The sequence below is a fragment of the Camelus bactrianus genome, chromosome 27, assembly GCF_048773025.1.
Source record: "Camelus bactrianus isolate YW-2024 breed Bactrian camel chromosome 27, ASM4877302v1, whole genome shotgun sequence".
NCBI lineage: Eukaryota > Metazoa > Chordata > Mammalia > Artiodactyla > Camelidae > Camelus > Camelus bactrianus.
This window is the reverse complement of record NC_133565.1, coordinates 31489555-31508525: the sequence shown is the minus strand read 5'-3', so window position 1 is coordinate 31508525 and position 18971 is coordinate 31489555. Positions and strand designations below refer to the sequence as shown.

The following is an 18971-nucleotide window of genomic DNA, read 5'->3' as shown; positions in this document are numbered from 1 at the left end:
TAAGAGAGAGAGAGAGAATGAACAAGTGAGCTGGCAAAGTGGAAGCTACAGTGTCTTTTATAACCTAATCTCAGAAGTGATAGACCAACACTTTTGCTGATTATATTGGTCACAATCCTGACACAACATGGGAAATACACCAGGGTCTGAATACCAGGTGACTGGGGTCATTTGGAGCCATCTGGGAGTCTTTGTACAACAAACAACACAGCAAGACAAGATACGTGACAGTGTAGTATAGGTGAATTCCTTTGTTACCTTCCCATGCTAGAAAGGAGGACTCATGTGCATAAGTTAAAAATATTTGCATTCCTTAATGTGTGTTTTAAAATTGGAAGAGATAATTGGACCAAATAATTTGAATGTTTATAAAAATGAGGTAGCCTAATGTTCTCTTTAGTAAAGTAGAAAAGTAGACTGGGAAAGGAAGAAAATCTGTAATTTTTCTTTTTATCTGAATCTCCAGAATTTATCATTGTTTTTATTTTAATCATTTAGATTGAATGGATCAAATATGAAAACCAGTCTCCATGTCATGGAGTTCTACAAGAGTTAATATATTATTTCATTTTCAGCTTTGAAAAAATGTTCTAACACAATAAGAATTTCCCTTCTTAGTGTATTTTTAATACAAATAAAAGTATATAGTTTATTTTCTCACTATATAATACAATTTCCAGGTATTCATGGAAACAAAATAATGAATTCTTGAAATTGTACAAGGCATTAGAGGTTCTCTGGTTTAATTTCTTCATCAGTGTAGGTATCCCTTTAATTAATGAAAAATTCCACCTTCCATTTAAAATGAGTTATTGTTTCAACCCTGTTCTGCGTATGTGGTCTCATCTGATCACCACAGTAACTCTGTGAGGGACACAAAGTTGAACAAATACTGAATCCCTTTTTGTAGATGTGAAAACTGAATCTAGGAGGGGCTAAGGGCTGTTTTCAGTGTCACATGACCAGTAATTCACATGGCTAGGGTTTTAAGGACCTGTTTTAGCTTCTAATCCAGTGCTGTTTCTGCATCATACTTTTTTAGATGGTTAAACACGCTATTTATTATGTAGCTAAAATTAAACTGAAATATTAGTTTTTTTTCCAAGTCATGTTGAGCCAACATTGATTTTCTATAGTTTTACTGGGGCTGGTTCTAATTTCCCGGAGCACAGGACAGGTCTTTACTTCTGTTTGATATTGTTTTAAGGAGTTAAATGCAACTATCATAATTATCTTTATTCTTCTTATAGGCAAAACTCTTTGTTACTTCAGAGAATGTTTCTTATGCAAATAATTGTGATTTTTCAGATTTGTCACTATTTTCCAACCTCTAGGATAAAATTATTTGTCTTGAATTTGGATTATAGAGACATTAAATTTTATAAGGGTAAGGAATGTACACTGTCTTCATTTTAAGTTGCTCATAGTGCAGTATGATAATAACAGAAGATATTTCTGTTGAACAATTTGTAATGTACTCTTCTAAGAGTTTTACATATATTGACTCAATCTTGAAAACCCATGAGTTAGGTGCTACTGTTATCCTCTATAGATAAGGAAACAGGCAGGGGCCAAAAAAGTTGTCTAGTTTACATATCTGGCAAGTGACCAGGGTAGATGATGAACTCAGTCAGTCTGGCTTCATAGTATGTGTTGCTAATCATTAGTCATGATCCTTTAGGTCTTTCCAGGTTCTAGACTTTCTAATTCCTAAGCTGCTTATCTGTTTGTACTTGTGTTAAGTCACTGTGTATTCTGAAATTAATGACATGCTAATTCATTGCGTATAGGAGAAAGATGTCCGGAAGTGGAAAGAAGAGTTACTAGATCAACGACGTAGAATGATGGAAGAGAAATTACTTCATGCTGAGTTTAAACGAGAGGTGCAGTTACAAGCAATTGTTAAAAAAGCACAAGAGGAAGAAGCTAAGGTACATCTTGGATGCTTTGAACATTGAATTAGTTACCCCAGTACCTTTTCAGTTGGTACATAAGCTGATGTTTATTCTGTGCCAAATAACAGAGCATTTTTACAGGCTCATTTAAAACTTAAATGCAGTATCTTATTCTTAAAATTATCCTGTGAGATGTATATTTTTTACAGCTTTATTGAAATATAATTCACAGACAATAAATAGCACGTATGTAAAGCATCAGTTTGATGAGTTTTGACATAAATATTCCTGAAGCCATTGGTACAATGAAAATAATAAACAATTCCATCACCCTCAAAAGTTTCTTCACGCATCTTTGTAATTCATTACTTCCTCTAACTCTGTTACCATGCAACTGTGGATCTGCTTTTTGTCACTATACATGTTGGCATTTTTTAGAATTTTACATGAATGGAATCACAGAGTATGTACTCTTTTCCCTGGCGTCTTTCACTCAGCACGGTTACTTTGAATTTTATCCATGCTGTTGTGTATATCGTTTCCTTTCCATTGCTGACAAGGTCACCATTGTGTAGGAATAACCACATTTGTTAATCCAGTCACTTGTTGATGGACACTGGTTTTCATTCCAGTTTTTGGCTGTTATAGGTATAGCTGCTGTGTGAATTCATGTACAAGTCTTTGTGCAGATGTGTGCTTTCATTTTCTCAGGTAAATACCCAAGAGTGGATTAGCAGAGTCTTACAAGAGGTTTAACTTTTAAAGAAACAGTTTTTTACCAGCAGTGGATGAGAGTTCTAGTTAGCCACATTCTCACCAACACTTAACATGTTTGCACATGTAGTTCTAACCATTCCATATTAGACTGTATTATATTTCTGTGGTGTTGGTTGTAATTTGAATTCAGGCTCTTGTTAACTTTTTTTCATTAAAAAGTTTGCTTAGGAAATTGTATGCTGTTATTTTTCCTTCTAGTTAATTTCCAGGAAATAATCCTGTTCATCTGTCTTTCTTTTTATTTCCAGTTTTTTTGAGATATTGTTGACATATCAAAACTGTATATATTAAGGTGTATAATGATGCTTTGATAAACATATACATTGTGGGTGATCACTGCAATCCAGCTAATTAAAATATGTGTCTCCTTTACTGCGTTTGTTTGTGTCTGTGGTGAGAAGATTTAAGATCTATATTCTTAGCAAATTTCAAGTATGCAATATGGTGTGGTTAACTGTTACCTCCTAAACATACTCATCTTGCATAACTGAAACTTCGTACGTTTGACCAATATCACAGATTGGATTTTTTTTTTTACCCTACTGTTGCACATTTTTCCCTCTGAGTTTTATTTTATTTTATTTATTTTGTCTGGAGAATTAGGTTCCATTCCCTTTTCTTTAATTTTGATTATGCTTAACATGTGAACCTTGACATAGTATGATTAATTTTCCTGGAGCACGTATGTTTGCCTTATACTTTCAGTACAGTTTGAAAAACAATTATTAATTTACTTGTAAAATTGGCTACATGGCATGGAGATTGGGAAGTCTTTGTTAGAACTGTATTCAGACTTTCTTGTTTGAGATTTCTAGCATATCTAGTGATAGATTTTATTTCATCCAGGTTGGATTCCTAGAATCTATGCTTATGTCAGAGAGAGTCAGCTCCAGTGTTTACTTCCCTGTTTCATTCTACCTTTTTCACTGTAGCATGCCCTCCTTCTGGCTTTCAAGAAAGAAATCTGACCCCAACTGATATGTTCTAGCTTTTTATAATTAGGTATCCTTTACTCGTAAAAGCTGTACTCTCTAGCAAAATGTGGCTGTTAGAATCAATGAACGTGAGCTTTAGGATGCAGGTATAGTTCAGTCCCTTGTACCCAATTGTCACTCATTCAGTGTATGTTGAAGAAAAATGATTTGTTGTTTACTTAGGTTTGTCGTCCCAAACTCATTAAAATATTGTAGATGCCTATTTAAATCTTAATATAATTTGTATAATTGCAAATTACAATGATATTAAGTAGAACATAATAAAGTGATTTCTATAAAATTTTTAATTTGTCTCGACTTAAAAATATTTCAATGGCAGACCTTTATTTAGTCTAAGTCAGTTCTTATGAAGGCCTGTGTATTTGTTATATACACTGGATTATTATCCATTTTGGAGATAAATATTGAAAAAAATGACTGTAAGTCATTCAGGGTTTGTTCTGTGCCTTATCACTGATTTATATTATTATATAAAGATTGTTAAGTTTCTTATTTTTGTGATGTACCTTAGAATTAAACTGATTTGAAACACACTTTGTTTTTTTATTGAAGGTAAATGAAATTGCCTTTATAAATACCCTTGAAGCCCAGAACAAACGCCATGATGTTTTATCAAAGTTGAAGGAATATGAGCAGAGGCTTAATGAGTTACAGGAAGAGCGTCAACGAAGACAGGAAGAGAAGCAAGCACGTGATGAAGCTGTTCAGGTAGAACTTTATTCAGAAAGCATTTATTGAGCACCTGCCATATCCTAGGCTCTGAGCTAGGTGTTCAGGATACAAAAAGGAGTAAAAGCTAGTCTCTGTTCCCAAGGGTGCATGGTTTAGTATAGCACAGTTTTGAAACATCAAGTCTGATTGCCAGGACTGTGTGTTAATTCACATAAGGTTATCAGGGTTTTCGTCAGTTTGAATCTCTAGTATCAAACAGATGAAGGTCTAAATTGCTCTTGACAGGTTATTATCTAGTCTTTTCTAATTGAGTTGAGCAAGAATAAGTTCCTTTCTTCCATTAAAAATGGATTGTGTTTGAACTAGTGTATATAACCTTAAAGAACTGGGCAAACTTTATGCTTATGGCAGGGAGCAGTGTCATCAGGTAGTTTACCCTCTGTAGCTTACCCTGAGTTAGCTACTGTTTTCAGGATGGGAAAAAAGGTTAACACATGAATGTTTTTAAACTATTTTAGGTCTTCCTCGGAAGAAACTATTTTAGATATGCCTTGCCCCTAAGATAAGACTCTCTTGGACCTGACATTTTTATTGGAGAGAACAAATTTTGTAGTATTCAAATATAAATGCAGACATTATTTATTATGACTAATATTTATTTGTTTACTCATTCTATGATTATTTATTGAGTTACTACTGTAATCCATATTCTGTGCTTTGCTCAAGGACATGAAAAAGATATATATCCTTGTTCTCAGTGGAGAGACATGTATGTAAACAAGTCTTAATGTATTAGGATAAGTGTAACAGTAAAGTTATTTTTGGAAGCACAGAGAACACCTTACTCAAATTAAGAGTGGCAAAGACATGAGAAAGTCAGGAAAAGCTTCCTCGAGGAGATGATGACTCAACTAAGTTTTGAAAAATGAGACATGCAGATGGTGAGAAGTAGGCATTGTCTGCAGAGGCAGATATGAGCGAGCACTGCGTTAGAGTTTGGGACCTGACCATGGAGAGCCTTGTTGTTTTATTAACAATTAGGGATGTTATTCATATTTCATGCTTCTTCATGTCACTGGTAATTTTAGGAGATTAAAATATCAATACATTTTTTAAGTTTGTTGGTTACTGTCTGCTGTTTGTTTGCACTAGCTGACTGCCCCATATTCACCCGTCTTTATTTTATTTTAACTTTTTTTTATTGAGTTATAGTCGTTTTACAATGTTGTGCCAAATTCCAGTGTAGAGCACAATTTTTCAGTTATACATGAACATACATGTATTCATTGTCACATTTTTTTTCGCTGTGAGTTACCACAAGATCTTGTGTATATTTCCCTGTGCTGTACAGTATAATCTTGTTTATCTATTCTGCATATGCCTGTCAGTATCTGCAAATTTTGAACTCCCAGTCTCTGTTTGATTTGAGTTCAGAGTGTTATTTTAATGAGTGCCAAGCTAACTTAGGTTTGAAAATGTAGAATGCTACTATTAGAGACACTTCAGCTTTTCCTCTTGAAGGAGCAGCAGAAAATTTCACTTACATCATTTAAAAGTTACTTACCCATTAACTAATACTTTTAAATGAGTAAATGAAATAGAATATTTGAATTTTTTACTTGAACAATCCCTTCAGCTTTATTGTTTCTGTTTCTGCAGTGGGACCATTTTATACAAATAATTATGTTTTGAATATTTTGTGTTACTTTTGAGCAACCATTAGATACTAATAATTCAGAGATAACTAAGGCATGATCTTTGCCTTTATGGCAAATAATGCGACACGATGTGAAAGTGTAATAGAAGCCTGAATAAGCTACAGAGGTATCACAGAGCGGGGAATAGTTAGTTCTGTCGGAGAGGAGAAAATCAGAGAAAGTTCTCTGGGAGAGATGACTTCTTAGCTGGATTTTGGGGGGAAATACATGAGTAATATTGTATATTTTTGAAAAGACATCTTTGGTTATTTTTTTCTGCATTTATTTTGCAGATTTAAAGATTTTTGAAATATAATAATTATCTTCTGTTTTAAAATGATGACTTATTTCATAATTTGGAACTTTTATTAAGGCTTATAGGGAAGCAATTCTTTTCTGAAAGTGGAAAGGAATTTTCTGTACTAACACTAAAAAAATTATTTTGACCACTTAAATTATTTTTCTTTTTAAAAATGTAGAAATTTCCTATGGATTTAAATTTTCAATGAAAAATTTAAAACCTGCATACATAAGTTTAATTGCGACATATGGATATTAGAAAAATTTGTTAGTAATATATAATACATATAAAATTAAAAAAAATTTACATGTGTATTTATTACTAGATGTGCAAGGCACTAATGCCAAGCATTCTGTGAATACACTAATAGTAATGTTCCAACTTTAAATAAAGAATTCAGAGTCTTACTACTTTAAAAAGGTTACCATCCCCTGAGGGTGTAGCTAGGGCTTGTTGTAGGTACGAAGTTACCATTATGAGCTTACTAAGTATTAGAAATATTGAGTCTCTTCTCAGTGTTCTCTAAACAGAAACTACTTTAGAATTTTTTTTCTGTTCCCATTTACTGAGTACTTTAGTAATTAGTACATTAGTAATTGAGGTATCACAACAAATTTGGTCTCTTTAAGGTGAAGTGATTTGCCCAAGATTATGTGAGTAACAGTTGCTAGAACCCAGATCAGTATTTTTCATTTATGGTAAAGAGGAGGGGCCAGGGAGAGGTTGTGTTAACTACCTGGGCAATGGGGATGAATTAAAAGAAATGTATCAATACAGCTAGTAATGTGGTAAAGATTAGCTAAGTACTCCTAATAGGCAAAAACATACATAGGAAGTATATCATGATGTTTTGATGAAGTATTTTTTATCTTAATGATGATGGTGATGGTACATAATTATTGAGAATTTACTATATGCCAAACTCCTTGATGAGCGCTTTTCATGTATTATCTCTTGTATCAATCTTGACAATACCCTAAGAAATAGATAATATTGTTGTTTGTCTTCTGGAAAAACCAAGGCTCATGTAGAATATAACTAGACCAGGGTCACCTCGCCGGTAAATAATGGGGTCAGGATACACTGTGAAGGAAAAGCTGGGCTGGTCTAACAAGATAACTCACAAGTCTAAGAATGTGAAGGAAAAGCTGGGCTGGTCTAACAAGATAACTCACAAGTCTAAGAACCTGAAAGAAAAGCTGGGCTGGGCTAACAAGATAACACACAAATCTAAGTATCGGAATACTGATCTGAGTTCTGCTGGACTGACTTGTAAATCTAAGTTAATTAGTGTTGGTTTGCTGTTCATGTTTTTTTTTCTAGCCAGCTGGATTTTCAAAGAGATATATCTGGCTTTGGAATGTTGGTTTGCTGCCTCCCTGCCTCCACTTTTGTGATAATGATGCTGCTAAAGCTGTTCCATGCCTATTGGCCGAATACCCCAAGCTTTTACTTTACCCTATAAAACCTCATGTGCACGTCTTGGAGGTGCTCAGAGCTTCAGAGCAGAAGCCCCTCTGAGCCCGCTGGCGTGATACATCTAAGTACTCCAACCCTCCGAGTGGTGCTTGTTTCTTGGCTGGCCTGTCGTTTCTGTAACAACACGATCGGGGATCTAATGCAGTGTCCGCTCTCTTACACATTATGCTGTATTATAGTGCCTCTGTCTCCTTGCCACATGCTTTACTTCACTTAATTCCTGTATGAAAGCTTACTTCAGAAGTAAAATCTGTTAATTACACATTCTTCATCATGTTCTTTTATTTCTACACCCATTTCTAAACACAAGGCTTCAGAAGTGATTAACCACAAAATATATATCAGGTTCTCACAGAATACAAATTACATAATGTCTGCTTAAAGTAGCATATCTTCTTACAATTATTTGTAACACTGATAAATGACATGTGAAAACCAGATGTTGTTAATACTTGATTTTTGTTTGAACTGAGAAGCATACCTAATGACAGACCAGGGATCTACTTGGCTTGAGTACATAAGTTTATGTCAAAGCTGTGTCACCTTTAGTCATATTCATCTTACACATAATTCTAACAGCTTTTAAAATGTTTTTGACATTAGGAACGTAAGAGAGCTCTAGAAGCAGAACGGCAGGCCCGTGTAGAAGAACTGTTAATGAAGAGGAAAGAACAAGAAGCCCGAATTGAACAACAGAGGCAAGAAAAGGAAAAAGCCCGTGAAGATGCAGCCCGGGAAAGAGCCAGGTACTTCGCTTGCTACCTTGAGTTTGATCCTGACGAACATTTTGCAGTGAGTGCATGTTCAAATCAAATCTTTGCTACAAAGTAGACTTTTTTTTTTTAAATAGTCACATACACAGAAATGTTGTACTGAATTTTTATTTCCAGGAATTAAGACATTGTACTCAAAATGGAAACCTTTTGAACATTTCTCTTGGGTGGGAAACTTGATATTTCAAGATATTTTTGGTTGCAAGAAATAGAATTTGATTCTGGCTAGCTTAAACAAATGAATTTTTAGGAAAATGTTGGGATCAAAAGTGACAGGAGGTTAGAAGACCAGGCTTGGGCGTAGTCAGGCAATCAAAGGCTAGGTCCCAAAAGCCCCAGCAGTGGTATTTTGATGGAAACAGTCTGGTCAGCATGTTGCACTTTGATTATGTTAAGTGACGCTCACCCATCCCTACATTTAAAATCACTTGTTTAAGATTCAGAGACTCAGGAAAAAGCATTTAATTGGTCAACCTTAAGTCCCTTTTGGTTGATGTACTCCTTGCTGGCATGTGATGTTTTCTGACCTCTTAACTGTGGCAAATTTGGTGGATGTGAAAAGATAGCTCTTTGTAGTTTTACTTTGCTTTTCTACTTGTCCAAGATTAATAATAAGGCTAAGCAACTTCCACGTACTCACCAGCTACTCAGGCGTTTTTCATGTAAAGTGCCTATTCAAGTTTCTGTTGCTGTTGTTCATTTCTCTATTGGGGTCTTTTTTATGTTTAAGAATTATTTTTTACTAAATACTAATCCTTTATCAGATAAATATATTGCAGATGTTTTTGTAGGTTATGGCTTCACTCTGTGACCTGTTTTCACTAACATAACTCTTGCAGTGTAGTAAAATTGAATAAACTCTGTGATTTGTGCTTTTTGAGCTTATGTATGAAATCTTTTTATATCTTGTCTCATAAGATATTCTTCAAAATGTTATAGTTTTTCTTTAGTAGTAAAGTCTTTATCTACCTTGAGTTGATTTTATTGTATGATTGGAGGTAGGAATCCAGTTTCATTTTTTCCCCATGTGCTTACCCTATTGTTCTAATACACTTTATTGAAAAATGTTTTTTCCCCTACCAATTTACAAAGCTTTCTAATATAAATCAAGTTTCCATGTATGTGTGGATCTGTTTATAGGCTCTATCTTCTGGCCCAATGGTCTCTTTTTCTATCTTGTGCCTTATTTACCAAAGTTTTACAGTAATTCTTGGTGTCTGTTACTATGCCTCACTTTATTTTTCATTAGGACTTTCTTGGCCCTTTTGCATTTCTCTGTTAGTTTTAGGATCAGCTTGTTCAATTTTATATAAAAAAGAAACCGTCAAAATTTTGCTTGGCATTGCATTGATTCTATACTGTAGGGAGATTGATATTTTTGAAATTGAGTCTTCCATTTTGTGAACATATGACTAAATGTTGTTTCTACTTATTTAGTTCTTTAAAAATGTCTTTATGTAAGGTTTGTAACTTTTTTCTGTAAACAGCTTTTGTATATTTCTTTTTATTGTGGTAAAATACACATAACATAAAAGTTACGATTTTAACCTGAAGTCCATTAACTTTGTCGTACCACCATTAACACTATCCAAATCCAGAACTCTTTTTATCTTGTAAAACTGAAACCCTATATCCATTAATAACTCCACATTCCCTTCTCTCCCCCTCTGGCAACCACCATTCTGTCTATGAATTTGATTACTCTTGATACCTCATTTAAGTGGAATCATGCACTATTTGCCTTTTGTGACTGGCTTGTTTCACTTAACATAGTGTCTTTAAGGGTCATCCATGTTGTAGCATATGTTGCAATCTCCTTCCTTTTCAGGACTGAATAGTATTTCATCATATGTATGTAGTATATTTTGTTTATTCATCTGTTGATGGACATGTGGATTGCTTCCACCTTTTGGCTATTGTAAATAATGCTGCTTTTGGAAACACACATGTACAAATACCTACTTAAGTCCCTGCTTCTAATTCTTTTGGGTATATAGATAGCCAGAAGTAGAGTTGCTAGATCACATGGTAAATTTATTTTTAATCTTTTGAGAGATGCCATACTTTTTTCCATAGACACTGCTCAATTTTAGATTCCCACTAGCAGCACACAAGTTCCAGTTTTCCACATTCTCAACAGTGCTTGTTTTTTTAATTTAATATGTAATAGCCATCGTAATGGGTATGAAGTACCATCTTACTATGGTTTTGATTTGTATTTCTTTAATGATTAGTGATATTGAGCATCTTTTCTTGTGCTGTTGGCCATTTGTGTATCTTCTTTGGAGAAATGTCTGCACAAATCCTTTGCTCATTTTTTAATCGGATTTTTTTTCTTATTTTTAGGTGTAGGAGTTTCTTTATGTATTTTAAATATGACTCTTACAGATACTTGATTTGCAAATATTTACTCCCAGTCTGTGGATTGCCTTTTGACTCTCTGGATAGTAAACAGAAGTTTGTAGTTTTGATGTAGTCCAACAGTCTATTTTTTTCTTTTGTTGCCTGTTCTTTTTGTGTCATAGCCAAGAAATTATTGCCAAATCCAATGTTATAAAAGCTTCTCCTTATGTTTTCTTCTAAGAGTTTTAGTTTTAGGTTTTAGGTTTAGGTCTTGGATCCATTTTGAGTTAATTTTTGTGTATTTTATAAGGTAAAGGTCCGCTTCATTCTTTTGTGTGTAAATATCCCATTGTCCTAGTTCCATTTGTTGAAAAGACTGTTTTTTCCCCATTCGATGGTCTCGGCACCCTTGTCAAGAGTTATTTGACCATATGTATGAGGGTTTATCTCTTGGCTCTCTATTCTATTCTGTTGTTCTACATGTATGTCTTTATACTAGCACCACAGTGTTTTGATTACTATAAGTTTGTAGTAAATTTTGAAATCAGGAGTCTTCCAGCTTTATTCATTTTCAGGATTATTTTGGCTATTCGGGGTCTCTTAATATTCTATGTGAATTTCAGGGTAGATTTTTTTTTTTCCATTTCAGCAACAACAAAAAAATCATTGGGACTTTAATGGAGATTGTATTGAATCTGTGGCTTTAGGTGGTATTGACATCTTAACAATACCAAGTCTTCCTATTCATGAACACTGGATATTTTTTCTTTTTTTGTGTGTCTTGTTCAGCTTTTTTCAGCAAAGATTTGTAGTTTTCAGTTTACAAGACTTTTGCCTCCTTAGTTAATTTTGTTTCTAATTATTTTATTTTGACACATTTTATGAAACTTATTTTTAGTTATTATTTTATATTTGTTATGCTATTGTAAATAGAATCTCTTTAAAAGTTTCTTTTAATCTGTTTGTTGCTAGTCTTTAGAAATACCATTGATTTTGTTTCAAGCAACCTTGATAAACTCTACTAAAAATTCCAATATTTAATCTGTAGATTCTTTAGGATTTTCTGCATAAGTAACCATATCATCTACCAATAACAATAGTTTGTGTTTTTTTCTCTAGTCTATATTCCTTTTATTTCTTTAGGATACCTTATTAGGAATACTTTCAGCAATTGACCATGTAGTATATTTAGGTTTTATACATGTTTTTTGTTAGGTTAAAGAAGCTGCCTTTTATTCTTAGGCTGTAAATTTTTTAAAGTCATAAATTAGAGTTGAGTTTTATCAAAGGCTTTTTCTACTTATATAGAATAGATCATATAAAATTTCTCCTTTAATCTGATCTGTTAATATGATAATTAATTGATTTTCTAATATTTGGTCAAGCTTGAATTCTTGGGATGAACCTAGCTTGATTTTGATGTATTACTGAAATATATGAATCATCACTGGATTTGGTTAATTAATTCTTAAGAGTTTTAACCTGGGGAGTGAGATAACCATATATTTTTAAAATTGATAAACATTTTTACAAACTATAGCATAAACAGAATAATGCACAAATGAATACGCCTGCAGGCTGGTGAATTATCACCATACTCATGTAACCACTAACCTGGTCAAGATATAGAACATTACCCACAACCTCAAAAGCCTCATGTACCTTCCAAGTCACTGCCCCTCTTTCCACCTCCACAGTCATCATTATCAACACATTTAGCTCTGTAGCCTAGTTATAGGGTTTGTGCCTAGAAATTGAATTGCTGGTCCCTAGAATATGCAAATGTTCAGTTTTTGAAGACCTGCCAAACTGTTTAGCAAGTTAATTGTACCCGCTTACATTTTCAGTAGCATTTTGAGTATTCTAGATGTCTGTATCCCTGTCTAAAATTGGAATTGACAGTCTTTAAAGTTTTTTTCACGATTTTGTTGTAGTATATTTGACATACAAAAGATTGCAGTTATTCAGGTGTGCAAGTTCATGAGTTTTCATATATGTAGTCTCTGTGACACCATCAGCACCATCAAGCTAATGAACATATCTGTCACCCCCTAATCTTGTGCTGCTTGATAATTCATCTCTGCATTCCTTTATCCTCATCCCCTGGCAGTAACTGATTTACTTTCTCTTTTGTCTTTTACTTTTTTTTAACTCAGTATAATTATTTTGAGATTCTTTCTTCAGATATTTACTTGTCAGTTCCCTTTAGGCTCTTCTGAGTTGTGACAGTTTTTCAGACTTCCCATGGTTTTGATGACCTTGACAGTTCTGAGTAGTGGTCAGGTATTTTGTAGACTTCTCTTCACTTAGAATTTGTCTGATATTTTTCCTCATGGTTAGATTGAGTGACTTATCACTGATTTTTGTTAACCTTGATCACCTGGCTTAGGTAGTTTTTTTTTTTTTCAGATTTCTCCACTGTACAGTTTAAAATTTTCCCTATGCTGTCCTTAGAAGCAAGACACTGAGCATAGCCAACACTGAAGCGATGGGAAGTTATTTGCCACCTCCTTGAGAGAAGAATTCTACATAAATTATTTGCAATTCTCTGTACAGGATATTTGTTCTCTCTCATTTATGTTTATTAAATTCCTTTTTTTATGTCAATGTGGACTCATTTATATTTGTTTTATACTTTGGGTTATAAACCAGTATTACGTTATTTATTTTGTTGCTCAGATTGTTTCAACTTTGGGCATTGGGTCCTTTTTCATTTGACCCCCATTTCCCTTTGACAAACTTTATCATTTTGTGTTTTTGAGTATTTCCTTACTTTCTGACACTGCAGGGTGCTTCAGATTCATCTTATATTTTCCCTGCTCCATACCTAGAATCAATCATTTGTTTAAAGATTCCTAGTTCCTTTTGTTGGAAAGTTTTTTAAAAACTTTCTCTTTTTCTGTTGAGATTCCCTGTTTGTTGAATCATTGTCTTGGTATTTTCCCTTATTTTGGCATACTTTCTTTTAGTTCTTTTAATATATTTATAATAGCTGTTTTGTAGTCCTTGTCTACTAAATCCAACATAGGACCTCATTCAGAGACAGTTTTCATTTGACTCCTTTTTTCCTAAGCATATCGTACTTCTTTGTATTTCTCATAATTTGTTTGTGATAATTTCCTCTCCCATTCTCTGTCTTTATGCATTTTTGCCTTTTCTATTACTTTCATGTTGTTTTATAGTATTTTGGAAGGGAAAAGAGATAAATGTGTTTTCAACATGTTCTATTTAAATGACAGTCCCAGAGCCAGTATTTAAACCCATTCCTGGGTCTGGAAACCTATTTTTATTTTTTTTAACTAATAATGTCTGTTGCTTCCCAAATGTTTAATGACCAGTAGTATATCTGAGACTTAATTGGCACTCAGAAGAAATAATTTTAAAAATGTTTTAGAATATTTAAGCCTATGTGTCCTAATTGTATTTTTTTAACCTCATAAAATTTGATACTCCAAGCAGTTGAGTTTATAATTTTTCCTGCCTTCTTACAGAGATAGGGAAGAACGACTGGCAGCACTCACAGCTGCTCAGCAAGAGGCTATGGAAGAGCTGCAGAAGAAAATTCAGCTCAAGGTAGGGATTTTGTATATTTTAATTTGAAATTTTAGAGGTATTTTAATTTAGCTGTAAATTAAATTTTATCTATTTAATTATATAAAAATTGAATTAATTTGTATTTGTAATCTTTAGATAATAAGACATATGGTTTTGCTATGATCATTTCTAACTCAACTATCTGAAAACTAAACTTATTGTAATAAGATAAAGCAATTGAGAAGAAAAATGTGAAGGAATTTTAGCATTTCTTGATTTTACTAAGCAATTTTTTAGTAACTTGAAGATATTACTATTAGGCTTCTCATGTTCATAGACTTTTAATTCTTTAGAATAAACGAAAAGATGATTATTCCAGTGCTTATGAATTACATAATTGTTGCTTGTGAGATTAGGATAAACTGATATTTTCTCGAAACTCTTTACCTTTAGTGCTTTAGTTTCTAGCAGTGTAAATATTTTGCACGGTTTCACAGTTATTTACACGTGGGCTTTTCATAGAGACTAAGTTCCATAGGATAGAGGGACCGTATTTTACTACTTGTATAGTCCTGGAACTTTATCATTTATTTAAATTTAATGCACCAAATATTTATTGAGCTTTGTGGTAGGCATGGGGATACAGAGATGAGTAAGACATGGTTCTAAGTTTCAAGAAATTCATAATCTAGTGTGAGATTCAGATGTTAAGGAGATAATTTCCATATGGAGAGAGGTATACGTGGAGTGCTATGGAGGTACAGAGGAGGGTACTAAGTTTAACAGGAAGAGTTTCAGGAATCAGGGAAGTAATTTTCTAGAATAATATCTGAGCTGAATCTTGAAAGAAAAATGAATTGAATAGGTAGATGGGTGGAATGGCATCTAGCTATATGAAATGGTATAAGCACAAAGTCAAGAAGTCTAAAATAGTGGCTTATTTTGGTTGGTTTATTTTTTTGTTTTCTGGGAAGTCACTGGAGTTGATGTGGGTAGAGGTCTGTGTCATGAGGAGTCTTGTCTGCTATGAGAATAAACTTGGTCTTTATCTATTGGTCACAATATCCCATAGTCCAGGAAGTACTTTTCAAAAATATGTTGTGGTCAAATAAATGTGTAAAATGTTGCTTAGTGTAAGCTCGGTTTATTGAGTCATAGTGTACAGTGACAGGCAAGAGTCTCTGTAAATGTCTCTGTTAAAAATTTGTTTAATGTTAACTATTTTCTAAATTTATTTGACCACAGAACCTCTTCCACAAAATACTTAATAATATCCCATAGTGTAATTCCGTGGAGCACACTTTAGGAAATATTACTCTGTATGCAGGAGATATTAGAGGGCTTTATGTCAGTTCTTGTCCTCAGTGTCCAAGTTAACATTGAATTAAAATATTCTATTATGTTAGAAAGTTTAATGGAAATATTACTTTTTCAAGTTGTCAGTATAACTTGAATACGTTTCTGTATTCTCACACTTTGACTTCATTTACAGCATGATGAAAGCATTCGAAGGCACATGGAACAGATTGAACAAAGAAAAGAAAAAGCTGCTGAGTTAAGCAGTGGACGACATGCAAATACTGATTATGCCCCCAAATTGACCCCTTATGAAAGAAAGAAGCAGTGTTCTCTCTGCAGTGTCCTGGTAGGTTGTCAGTATCAATATTCTGATGATACATTATAATTTATTATTAAAATTTATTAAGCTATGGAAATATATTCTCGCAGTCTCTTAAAAGTCATGCTAAGGTATCTGCTGAGTACTGTGGATTTCTTTCACGATTTTTTTGCCAAGTAGGTAGTACAAAAATAGAATTAGCATTTAGGAGTAGCAGTGCAGAGGGCCAGAGCATGCAGTTGCTGCTAAAATGGATGTATACCTGCTCTATTATAGCCCAACTCAATATATTGGGGTATTAGGAGCAGAAAAGAAAAGGAACATTTTCAGTGCTGAAACTTAAACCTTGATTCTTAGAAGAAATGGTACCCTGTTAAGGTTGACTATGATGGCATGCCAGTTTTTTTGACCATGGATCTTCTAGAGGATTCTCAGAATTGCATTCTAAAGAAAATATTTTTAAGCCTACTATGTTAAGGCTAGAGTGCAATTTGCGTATAGTATACTGGATAGAATGTGTAATATTTAAAATTAGATATAATTGTATACTCATTACATTGTTTGGCTTTATGCTTTTAGATCTCGTCAGAGGTGTATCTTTTTAGCCACATTAAAGGAAGAAAACACCAGCAAGCTGTGAGAGAGAATAGCAGCATCCAAGGGCGTGAGCTGTCAGATGAAGAAGTGGTAAGCTTTACTTCTGGTCATCTACATGTGTTTACTGAGTATCTACTGTATTCTCTTTTGTTATGAAGAAATCCGTGTTCATATGTATTTCCGTGATTATTTAAAACTATATTTAATTAGTAACTACTACAATATAGTGTACAAATGTCATTATTTTAGAATATATATTTAATAAGAAACAGAAATAAGTATTCAATACTGTTATTTATATAATTTCAGTGCAAAGAAAGTTTGTAATATTTTTATATTTTAGTAATTCAAGAATTACTTAGTGATCCTGTACGTTTCCTGGGAAACAGTTAAAATAAAAATCATTTAAATTAGTAATTTTGTATCAGTACAGTACATTGAAGTTTTTGGAAATGTGTTATTTATCTACCTATAATTACTGTTTACATGAAATTTAGATTTGTATAAATATTTTTATAAATATTTTTCTTTCAGCTGTCATTGAGATATGGTTGACATTACTAATCTATGAATTTGTTGGTTCTGTCTGTAATGGCAAATTTCTAAAGGTACACAAAGATGAGAAATTCACGTTTGTCAAGCATCTCTTAAGATGTCCAGGAAAGGTTACTGTGGTTCTTTGAGGGCAGTACTTGTGTGTAGGTGCACATGTACTTTTAACTTTTTTTTTGAAGTATAGCATACATTAATAGAATACACAAATGTATATAGCTTGATGAATTTTTACATATGTTCCACTCATATCAGGATATAGATCATTTCTTGTACCCCAGATGGCTCCCTTATGCTCTGTTTTAGTCATGCCCCCAAAACATAACTAGTCTGACTACTAGGCACTGTCAGTTAGTCATGCCTGCTCTTGAACTTCATACGAATGACATCATACGGTATGTACTTTCCGTGTCTGGCTTCTTTCACTAATCCTTAAGTCTGTGAGATTGATCCCTAATGTTTATGTGAAGCTATAGTTCGTTGTTTTTCTTAACTTTTTGTCAGTGCTCTCCAGGCAGAGACCATCGGGGCACAACTACACTTGAATAAGATGAGATTTATTAATTTATTAAAAGAAGGGAAAATGCACACTATGGGGAGTTATGGGGTTTTCTCAATAAGGTGTTAGAAAGGACTTACGAGATTTGGGCCTTTGCTAGGTGATTTTGGCAGGGGATGTTCAGGGACACAGGACTTTGCTCTGGATTGGATGCTATCAGGTAATTCTGTGGTTGGTTCTTAATAACTTACCTAGGTAGGAGGAACAAAGCTGCCATTATCTCCTAAGTTTCTGGATCTGACCAGTGCTTCAGGGGAAATTGCACATAGTTCATTTGGCTTACTTCTTTGTGATTTTGTCCGTTTTAGAATTTTTGCCCCTCAAGTTACAGGTGCTTTGACAACTCTAAACTAAATTCTATCTCTTCAGCTCAGTAAGACTGCCACTTTCAGCTTGCACTCTTCTCCCATGCCCAAAATCAGCATAATTCCTTAGGGAAAAATCCACAGTGAATGTGGAGCTCACCTCATGTGCTTCCCTCCTTTTAGGGATCATGGTCTCTCTAGTTCTGGTTGTGTTGGCTGTTCTTTAATGCCTTCAAGCAGATGTTCTGTATATTTTGTGCAAATTTTGGAGTTGGAAGATTAGTCCGGTGTAAGCCATTTCACTGTGGCTGGAGTTGGAAGTCTTCAGTTATTTAATTGCTGTATATCCATTGTTTGACATAATGCTTGACACCTAGTAAGGTAGTTAATAAAACCTCATTGAGTAAAGTTGAACTGAAAGGTTATACAGAATAGCTTTAGGTACCATTGATAAAAGTGAAAGAAAAAGTGAAACTAATCATCTTTTTACCTGAAGTAATTTTTTGTCTTTTGCTCAAATTGTATGAGTATTTTAAGAGACAGTAGTATGGAATTTTTATTTTTTTACTTGAATCATTCCTGTGATTATCCCCATTCTCAACTTGCTGTTTAGAACTATAGCCATGTGTATGTATGCTCTACTTTGAAAAGAATCCTAAATTGCTTCGTAATTAGAATTTAATTATCCCCATTATAAAGGAAATTCTTCTACTTTTAAAAATTATTTTAACAAAGATCTCTTAAGAAACAAATATATTATTTAATTTATGAAAAATTATTTAAAATTTTGTGGAGCACTGCTATTCTGTAAACTGAAATCTAAATTTTATGTTTTTATCTGAATGAGAAAAGCAGAGGAGAGAATATTTACTTC

At 33.6% G+C, this 18971-nt stretch overlaps 1 protein-coding gene across 6 annotated transcripts in view; it reads left to right on the top strand.

The window, feature by feature from the left end:
- SCAPER (S-phase cyclin A associated protein in the ER) overlaps positions 1–18971 on the top strand; it is a 268289-nt gene that overhangs the window by 63852 nt on the left and 185466 nt on the right. For all 6 annotated transcript variants that reach the window (XM_045516815.2, XM_074353894.1, XM_074353892.1 and 3 more), the window contains 6 exons: positions 1791–1931; positions 4220–4375; positions 8420–8562; positions 14424–14505; positions 15959–16111; positions 16664–16771. In XM_045516815.2, the coding sequence (XP_045372771.2) occupies positions 1791–1931; positions 4220–4375; positions 8420–8562; positions 14424–14505; positions 15959–16111; positions 16664–16771 (783 nt within the window). The remainder of the gene's footprint in view (positions 1–1790; positions 1932–4219; positions 4376–8419; positions 8563–14423; positions 14506–15958; positions 16112–16663; positions 16772–18971) is intronic.